The 10,475-nt window shown below is 41.9% G+C and overlaps 1 protein-coding gene across 1 annotated transcript in view; it reads right to left on the reverse strand.

Annotated features, from left to right (window-relative positions):
- cfdp1 (craniofacial development protein 1) overlaps positions 1 to 8,176 on the reverse strand; it is a 13,547-nt gene extending 5,371 nt beyond the window's left edge. The window contains exons 1-5 of the mRNA XM_015393532.1: positions 7,999 to 8,176; positions 5,940 to 6,066; positions 4,601 to 4,787; positions 4,392 to 4,504; positions 2,398 to 2,523 (exon numbers count right to left, since the gene is read on the reverse strand). Of these exons, the coding sequence (XP_015249018.1) occupies positions 2,398 to 2,523; positions 4,392 to 4,504; positions 4,601 to 4,787; positions 5,940 to 6,066; positions 7,999 to 8,065 (620 nt within the window). The 5' untranslated portion in view covers positions 8,066 to 8,176. The remainder of the gene's footprint in view (positions 1 to 2,397; positions 2,524 to 4,391; positions 4,505 to 4,600; positions 4,788 to 5,939; positions 6,067 to 7,998) is intronic.
- Between the last annotated feature and the right edge of the window lie 2,299 nt (positions 8,177 to 10,475).

Here is a 10,475-nt window from a genome sequence, read left to right on the forward strand (position 1 = left end):
AAACTCAGTCACATGGTGTTTCATCCACACGCCATTTACATGGGGCTTTAGAATTTCTAAAACATCTTTAAAAATGATTTTTTTTACAAATAATTTCTGCTTTATAGCTCTGTAAACAAATAAAATGAGATTTAAAATTCCACCTGACATGTGAGACTCTGCGGGAGTAATGCAACAGCAGGTATTCATTTTTAGCCCCGCCCCCTAATGGCCGCCATCATTGGAAACTAGAGGCTCAGAGCTTTCCAAGGAGGGGTCGGAGGTCATTGTGCGACCATTTCAGGTGATTTAACCAGCATGCGTTACATAAGCTGCTCTGTTATTCTAATTTTCTATTCAGTTTGGTAAATTTCGATGAATAAACGACTAAATCTTAGGGCTTTGTCTTGTGCAGAAAGTCTCCAATATTGGAAATCAGCATTTTTATCTGACCAGATTCCCTTTGATGAGCTGACACAAATGCATTTTAGCATAATTTGGCCACTTTTGGCGGTGTGCAAACATCACATTCCCAACCAGCACCCTGCCCACTAAAACCTTTGTGGAACAAACATGCTTCAACTTATTAAGGCTGATTTATACTCAGAAACCAGGTCGTCTGCGTTTCTATTGCAGTGAACGCAGATATGCCCCACCCCCTCCGCAGACACTCTGCTGCTCCTCTCCAAAATGGTAGGTGCCCGCAGACAGAAGGCCTCTGATTGGTCAGATTTCCATCCGCTCTACACTATGGGTATTTCCTGTTTGGTTCCTTACCGGCTTGTTTTGTTTGTCTGACTGCAATTGAGGAAAATGACTGGTGAAGATGGAGCAGCTAGAAGAGCGAGTTGCGTGAGAACGCTGGGACCATTTTTCCACCTTGATCCCCATTCTTTTTGGCCCTCATGTCCCTCTGTTGTTGCACAAACTTGCCCCCACTTCCTCACCGCCTCGACCGTATCTAGACCCACAGCTAGTTCCTGATTGGCCCTCTGGCGTTGTGCCGTGGAATAGCATAGCGCAGACCACGCTTCAATACTGGGCAGAAATCAAAAAATATCTGCGACGAGCTCACTGAGACACACTGCTGCTGGACGATAACCAGACCTTTATTCAGTCCAGATTAGCTTGAATTATAGTGAAGATGTGGATCTATAAAGTCTGAGGGTTCATCCAGAGTTTCTAATGGGCTTTCATGGTGTTTTGCAGAGTTTGTTTTAGTGAAAATTAGTAGTTTTGCTTAATCTTTTTAATTTTTTCTTTTATTAATCACCTATAAATCAGACATGGTGACATTTAGAATAGTAGTTCCGCCTAAAAAATATTCCTCAATGCCGTTCTGTCATAGAATTACAAACAATTATATTTCCAATTTATAGAACTGGATTTACTTCACAGATGTAGTTTCAGGCTGAATTTGATCCTAAGCCTCTCTGGGTTTAAGGGGTTAATTAAGGGAGCTAAAAAAAAAAAAAAAAGCTTTAAACCATGAAGGCGCTGACTGTTTGATTTTATAAGGTTTATGTCGCCACGTCTGTCAGTACAGAACCCTCCACTTTCTCCCACCAAGACCTCCTCCTTCTTCTCTCTTTTTAACGCTTCCATGAGGCGAGGCAGAATCCGACCAGATAAACGGCTCTGATGGCCACTTCCTGCTTCCTCTCTCTCCCTCTCACCCAGATCAGAAGGAAATGGGTTGTGGACAGTGCTGCTTCCTTCTGCTTCAGAACCATTTCCTTTGTCCCGTCTGGGTTTTCTGCTGTGGAAAGAAGGATGTGCTCCTCTCCACGCCGCGCTCGGCGGTGACCAGACGCCACCTGTCGAGGGAAGAGCGCTTTAACCGTAACGACCAACCAATTGTGAGGAAGACTCTGGTCATTTATGGCCACAGAGAGAAGAAACTGCTTCCTCACAGAATGCTGGATGTATAGAAAGTTTAGTGGAAGGAAAACCTGAGTATCTGGGGTTAGAAGCAGAGAACTGGACTTTTTTCTCTACGCTGCTTGAATCTTAAGAGCAAAGGTTCTACAAACGGTGATGTTTGGGCCGCTGTGTCATGGCTGGTTCTGGTCCAATGGGTCACAACAGGGATCCAACAGAACCTTCTGGAACACTTCTGCTGACAAGCTGGATGGAGTCACTGATCCAAGCAGAAGCTGGTCCAGTGACCATGGTGGTACCGGGTTCTGGACAGCCATCGGGCCTGTCCAGAACCCCACAGAGAATCTAGCCACTGAAGCCACCTGGGTTTCTCCTGGACCTCAGTAGAACCACAGGATGAGGCATTCAAGGGAAGCTGCACTGATGGCAAAGGATCCCGCAACAGACAGACGACACAGAAAATAACTTCTTACAGTAAATCCTGACGTTCTGGATGGATCTATCTATAGATCTATGAGAATAAAACATTGATTTTACCTGGGCCCGGGGAGGGTCGGCTTCTTCGAGGCCGGACTTGCCTCCTGGCCCTCCTCCTGCTGAGCGCTCTGACTCTTCAGATAAGTCTTAGCTTCCCTGGAATCCGCCGACACCTCCTTATTCACCCTGAAAACAGGAACACCAACAATCAGTGCTCTGAAACAGCAGATCTGTTCTCTGCTGCGTTCATTCAGCCCAGTTTCAGACCACCCAGAAATTCTCAATGAAATCCTGATCTGGGCTTTGACTAGGCCGCTCCAGGACTTTCCCTTTCTGACTTCTTTGCGCCCTAAAGGACGGGGATCCAGGAGACCTGGTGGTTCCGCTTCAGTAGGACCTTCAGGTTCATCCTACAGAGAACATGAAGGTTTTAATCTTTGCAAACCTCCTCCTGCAGCGGCTGTCACTGCAGGGCTGTTCTCCTCACGCGTACCGCGCCCCAGGCGAGGCGTACCACGCCCCAGGCGTACAGCGCTCCACATGTCCTCTGTAGCAGAGGGCGTCCACAGAGACAGCTGATGGAGAAACATTAACATATAGTGATAGCCGTTCACTGTGAGAATGATCAGCCGAGTGTGCTGCGCCATCTACTGGTGCTAATGGAAATGATCATGGTAGACATGGTGAGAACAGCAGACATGCCATCAGCCTGAACTTCGACTCAGATCCATCCATCCATCCATCCATCCATCCAACTTCTTCCTCCTCTTATCCGGGGTCGGGTTGCCGGGGTAGCAGCTTCAGTAGGGAGGCCCAGACGTCCCTCTCTGCTGCCACTTCTGGAGGAATCCCAAGGCGCTCCCAGGCCAGCAAAGAAACAGAGTCCCTCCAGCGTATGCTGGGCCTCCCCCTTTGCCTGCTCCCGGTGGGAAGTGCCTGGAACCCCTCAGCAGGAAGACATCCAGGAGGCATCCTAACCAGATGCTGGAGCCGGGCGTGCTTTGGTGGCGCAGTGGTTAGCGCACATAACCCATGTATGAAGGCCTTAGTCCTTGACTCAGGCTACCCAGGTTGGAACCCGGCCTGTGGTCCTTTCCCGCATGTCTTTTTTTGGTTTTTGTCTTTTCTTTGTTTTATTCTGTTTGTATGCTAATAAGTATTTTACATTTTTTACACTCGTATTTTTTTCTATTTTATAATTTTTGTTGTATTTTATGATTGTGTAAAGCACTTTGGTCCTGTCCAGTGCATAAAGTGATTCATAAATAAAGTTGGTATGGTATGGTCTTGGCCTACTGTCCATTAAAACGAGCCACTAGTGCCGTTAAAACTGAAAAAAACGACAAACAAATCAGATACCTCTCGATGTGGAGGAGCAGTGGCTCTACTCTGAGTCTTCTCCGGAAACTCATTTTAGTCGCTTCTATCCAGGATCTCAATCTTTCGGTCATGACCCAAAGCTCATGACCATAGATGAGCGTAGGAACGTAGATCGACCGGTAGATTGAGAGCTTTGCTTTTTGGCTCAGCTCTCTCTTCACCACTACAGACCGGTACAGCGCACGCTTCACAGCAGACGCCGCACCAATCCGCATATCTATCTCCCGCTCCATCTTCCCCTCATTCGTGAACAAGACCACGAGGTACTTAAACTCCTCCACTAACCCAGAGAAGGCACTCTACTCTTTTCCGGCTCCAGACCATGGTCTCAGATTTGGAGGCACTGATCCTCATCCCAGCCGCGAACCACTCAAGTGAGAGCTGTAGATCACGCCCTGATGGAGCCAATAGAACCAAATCATCTGCAAATAACAGAGACGTGATCCTAACGGTGATGCCACCAAAATGGATCCCCTCAATACCTTGGCTGCGCCTAGAAATTCTGTCCATAAAAGTTATGAACAAAACCGGTAACAAAGGGCAACCTTCCACTGGAAACGAGTCCGACTCATTGCTGGCGATGCGGACCAGGCTCTGACACCGCTCATAGAGAATCAACTCAGAGCCTTCATTTCAAAACAAACGTTTTTTCCTCCTGAATGATTCAGACTGACCGCACTTCTTCTCCAGCGAAGTCAAACACCTTGGTGATGGTGACCTTAGAAGGTCCGGATGGTTTGGAATCTGCCCCTGAAGAAGTCGTAACCTTTGAAGCTGAAGGTTCATCCTGCCAGAAAAAAAAAAAACAGGCCAATCAGCAGAGAGTGAAGCCAACATGGCCGACCCGATGATGAAGAAGAGGACAGAGAAACATGCTTCCCACCTCGGCGGTCTCTGACGGGCAGGTGGGGGCGGAGCCTTTGGGCCTTGATCCCATGTCAGACAGGAAACTGGCCCAAAGGTCATCTGATTTCTTCTTCCGTTTCTCTTCATCATCGGCATCCTCCTTTAGCGGCGCTGCCTCCTCGCTGCCGTCATTCCCTCCCTGCTTTAACCTCTCGCTGTTATTCCTGTTTCAAACAGATTTAGAAAAACTAAGATTTTTAGTTTTTACTGTGAAATAATAACATTATCATCTAATACAGTTGAGTGGGTTTAGGCCACACCCGTAAAACCACTTCACACTGAAAGCATGAAAACAAATCCAGCTGACCCAACCCTACGGGCCAGAACACACTGAACCCGATCTAGCCTCCATTCCCATAGAAAATTGTGGCGTTTAGCGTTGATTGAAAGTCAATGGGCATGATTTCCTGCAGGGGGCAGCGTAGCTCCGACTGAGATAGAGCCCAGGTCCATTTCAGTCGGACTACGCAGCAATTCAGCAGCAATTTCATGGGTCTGACAGGAAGAGGGAATCAGTTTCAAAGTAAAACATCCGCTTTGGAGGAAAATGCTAAATAAAATCTTTTAATCTGACGGGGAAAGAGTCAGTCTGGAGTCACTCATCGTGTTTATAGTAAGCAGGACAGACTGGAGCGGAAACCATGAATGAAACATTAAAATAGAAAACTTTCCCCATGATAGGAGTTCAGGAGGACAGAGAACGGATAAAGTAGCGATCGTCTTTGAGCCTCACAGAAACAAGAATAAGGAGGAGCAGACAGAGCAGGTCAGAGCAGCGTTTTTCTGTTCTTTAGACGTAGATCTCATTATGTTTTTAATACATGAGCATTCTATCTGTTCTAGTTCTAGATGCTGCACAGACTCGTTAAGTAGAGCTTTGCTTTATAGAATGCACCGCTGAGTTTTTTACTAGTGTTGCACCGATACCAGTATCAGGCGGGCCCCCGACCCAGCACTAAAATGTTGGTATTGGTATCAGTGAGTACCAACAAATAGGGCACCAATACCCTTTTGAGAGCCGAACGTTTATTCAACTATTGTCACCCATTCCAGGGAGTAAAACTTGAAACTTTTATTTCAGTTTAATATGGGAACAAAGTCAGAATTCTGAGAAAAAAAGTCAGAATTCTGACTTTTTTCCCATATTAAACTGAAATAAACTTTAAAAATCAGTTACCGGTAACTTTTTTTTCCCCAGTGGCCTAATCCTCTGGTCTGACGGGGTATGCTGGTCTGACAGAACAGCGGGCAGCTTGGTGCCTCACTGGGACAGGAAGTTCTGACACAGGCTAAACTTTATCATCCGCTCCACTCACTTCACGCCGACGTCCTTTCTTCTCTTTTTCTTCTTTTGAGCGGCTTCAGGATGAGGCACGGCGTCGTCCTCATGCAGAGGGTCCTCCTTCTCACACTCATTGATGTCATCCTCACTCAGGTTATCATCTGAGACAGAGAAGAACACACGATGGTTCAACACGTCCACAAAGGCTCTGTGGATCCTCTTTAGGGCAAGTTATAGATCCTTCCTCGTCCCTCAGTGAGGTCTAGAAGCACAATATCTATATAAGCCATTCAGCATAGATCCTGCTACATGGCTGTACATCTGAGTTTAGTATTTGACCAATTAGATGAGCCCTTGAATGATTTATTACCTCCTGGAAATTAAGTTTGAAACAAAAAAAGTCAAGAAAAGGTTAAAACAGGGTTCCAACAACATCAGGCAAGTTCAATTCAAGACTTTTTTAGGCTTTTTTGTCCCTTGAAATAAAACTTTAAGACCAACTTCACAATAAACACAAGAAAACCTGGTTGAAACAAATGTAACCCGATGCTTATTTGAACATAAACCATTCATTTCTGGCCCAGTAGAAATATTTACAATTTTGAAAAAAATTCCATAGAGGAAGAAAGTAAAACACAAACTAATAACAGAAATATTTTTAACAACTAATGAATGGAATTCACAAACTTTGTTTTGATCCCGACTCAAAGTCTATAATAGCTCTGCTTTCATTGTCCGCAAACCGCCAAACATTATCTGGAGGTTTGCTGCTACCGGAGATGCTGTAGAGGCCGTGCAGAGACGAGGAACAAAACGGAGGCTTTGTTTTTACCTCTTCACTCATCTGACTCCACAGCTTTGATTCCCATCATGCCGAGCTTCAATGACTTCTTGCTCAAAGTACAACATTCCTCATCTAAATTACCTGCTTCTGGTTTTAGACGTGCAGAAAACTACATTGCATTTACACCTCCCCACGTTGTCCAGATAAAAAGTTGTCGCATCGCCCCAAGGTCTGTTTGTTTTTATCGGTTCTGCTGTCAGGATAGAGCTAATAATTCTTCCAACGCAGCCGTTCGGTAAATGGCAAAAAATTATTGGGAATCATTTTAATTTTTTATACAAATGACAAAAACTAAATCCTATTTATGACTTGGTGACAATTTTTAGATCTATGAAAGTCTGATTTAAGACATTTTAATACCAATTAAGGCCTTATTTTTATATTGAAGAATTCAATGCCTTTTAACTTTTTAAGGATTCACAGGAACCTGAAAAAGCTAATTTTAAAGTTATAAAGTTAACAAGCCTAGTTAATAATTATATTTAGGTTTATAAACTAAAAACTTTAAAGTAGAGATTCCTTACTATCTTTCAGGCAACATATTCATGTTTTTATTTTATTTGAGATGGAAAGTTAAAAAGTTTAAGTAAAATTGTTTTTATTTTATAATCAGTTGCTGTACGATACATTATTTATTGTAAATAAAGTTGGACAAAAAGTTAAAGAGAAAAAACAGGTAATAAGCTAATTAAAAAGTTAAGTTAAAAAGTAAATAAGTCTATTTAACAATTATATTTAGGTTCATAAACTAAAAAAATGTCAGTTCCAGTATCGGCATTAATGCCTCTAAGGTTATGTTGGACCAATAAAAATGTGTTTGTTTTTCATGAAATTCTTCTAGAAGCACTTTTGTAATTTTTCTTAATATATTAAGGCAAGTTGGCGTTTCTTCTTATTACATTGACATTAATTGTTACCATAAACATCCATATTTCTAGAATGTTCCAAAGGTAATAAGGTATCTGCCTGGATTCCAGTAACACTATTGGCTGGAAATGTTGATTTGTAAAGTATTTCACTTTTAAACCTATAAAGGGTTGAAAGAAAACATTTATATACTGCGTGTAAAAAGATATATAAGCTTTTTTTCTTACGGTTAAACAAATAGAGCAAACAGTAGACAGAAACAGGACTGTTCACTGAAACTGCATCCTAACCAGAGGCAGGGGAGGATGCAGGATTGTTCAGCCTGTCTGAGGATTCTGGTTATTTAGCAACTAAACCTGAAACATCTTCCTGCGATTCTCACCTGAGGGAACATAGTCAGCGTCTTCATGAGACAGGTAGCCGTCAGAGTCACAGTCAGAGTAACTCATGGCGCTGAGGGGGAGGGAACAATGGAGGCGGCTGCCTGCTAGTTTCTTCCAATGCTAACAATGCTAACAGTGCTAACAATGCTGACAGTGCTAACAATGCTAACAGAGATTTAGAGCCGAAACCTGCGCTGCTAAGGAAAGCTTTAAGAGCCCCGGAGCAGAGATGGACAATCAGCGATGATCAGTCCGCCACAATCCGCAGTTTCACAGACTTCCGGTCCGGTAGGAAACTATTTCATCTTTACAATGGTTCCTTCTTCTTCTTCTTTTATTTGATTGGCGGATTGTAAACAGCTTAAAGCTGCATACCGACACCTACTGTACAAGAGTGTGTAGCGTAAAGGTTCCACCTACTTTATTCTATTTTTTAATTTCATTTTATGCAAAAAATGCTTTATTAATGGCCCTAATATCCTCCCTATCTCCACATGTCCCTAAAATCCCTTTAATGCTCCATTCTCTCCCTTTTTCTCTAATTAATTCCCTCATCCTCTCTTTCGGATGCATATTAATAGCAACCATTAAAACATGATCAACATTTTCTTTTCCTCACATATTTCATGATTTCTCTTCCCTGGTAGAAACAGAAACTTATTCCAGCAGGTGTGTCCATTTCTTAATCTAATATAAATTATCTCTTCTCATCCTTCTTTCTATGTCATTTCTAACTATTACAGATTTTTTTAACCCTATCAGATCTTTCTTGCCCTTTTTCTGTTTGTTTTCTGTTTGTTTCTTTTTAATTTTTGATTTACCTTCTGATATATATATATATATATATATATATATATATATATATATATATATATATATATATGTATGTATTAAAGCAAAGAGCTCTACTTCACTTCTTTAGTGCAAATTTGAACCTTTAAAACTTTCCTTTGTGCTTCTTTCGTTTTCACCATATAAGGCTTGCGACTGACGTCATTGCATTTCCGGTTCTGGCGGCCATCTTATACGACTCGCCGGCGGAAGTAAATATGAACAACAATAATAGTGTGAGAAGAGCAGGTGCTGGATTCATTTTTACAAGTTGAAAATCATAGTGAAAGAGAGGAAAAGTCAGGAGCACAGACCTGAATACGCCTCTGGAGGTGACAGCTTCACACCTGCTTCCACCTCTCATGTCTAAATTGCTGATTGCCCATTGGTTGTGAAGCCACCAGCCGCCATATTGGTACTCCCAAGTTAAACCGGTCTCAATGTAAACAATCTGTGCGCTACAGCATCGAACAACCATGATGTTCTTATTTGCAGGGGGTTTTATCAAAAGTTTAGTCATCAGATGGTCATTGTGTTAAAATATATAAAGATCGCAGCAGCAAGTGTTACAGTCTCATTTCCCACACTGCAAAAACAATCTAGAAATAAGTCGACATTTCTTAACCCTGTAATGCCTAATGTATCGTATTTGATACATACGGTTTCTGAAATGTTTTGCATCTGACACCTTTTGCATAATTTAATGGTAAAAACTTTGCTCAAAATCCTAATGTACACAATCAGATATACCTGATAACAGAGGTCAGAAGACTACACAAAAAATAATCTTGACTTATCGCATAGTAAAAAATTATTAATATCAAAAATTTATTTCTGTTTTTCCTTTTTACATATTTTGTTAAAAGGGCAAATAAGGAATTCAAACAAAAAAATAATAATTTTCTGTTTTGTTTTATTCTTGGATGGGGCTTTAAAGGGTTAAATTAACTGTGTTACCCTTAATTTGAGCAGGTAAATGAGATGATCTGCCAATGGAATGAATATCTTTACTCTTCTAATAAAATAATTAGAAAATATGCACTTGAAATGAAACAATGAAATTGTTTTTTATTTTAAATTTCATTTGTCTTGTTCCAATGGCGAAGTTTCTCAGTTTTCCAACTGTACATTGTCTTGTACAGTAGCACTGCTAATAGTTGTCTTGTTTTTGTTTACATGTGATTGCACTATTTTGCACCTGTGATAGGTGTTCACATATGAGGGCTGTTCAATACGTAATGCCCCTGACCCACTTCCAGTAGTTTGATCTAGCTTAAGTTTTGCATGTGCAATCATTTATATCTCTAGATGTAAAGCAATAACTAAGAGCTCTGAACCAATGTGGTTTCTGATTTACAGCTATTTGAACTGAGTCAAGTCTGAAGCGGAGCCTGTTGAGTGTCGAGCAGCTTTGAACTCTAAGCTTCATTTATAACGACCTCTCCTGGTGAAGCGCAAACCTGCACTGCAATAATACTAATAACAATAACTGAACTTTATTAATCTCACACTGAAGAAATTAACTCTCTGGGTTTAATCGAGAGGATTTCCCATTAGGCAATACTAGTTAGCTCCCTAGGGCCCCAAATTCCTGGGGGCCCCATAAACTCTGTTTCCATGTATGGTTAATTGTAAATGGTAAATG

This window comes from Cyprinodon variegatus, unplaced genomic scaffold, assembly GCF_000732505.1.
Source record: "Cyprinodon variegatus isolate N-32 unplaced genomic scaffold, C_variegatus-1.0 Scaffold646, whole genome shotgun sequence".
Classification (NCBI taxonomy): Eukaryota; Metazoa; Chordata; class Actinopteri; order Cyprinodontiformes; family Cyprinodontidae; genus Cyprinodon; species Cyprinodon variegatus.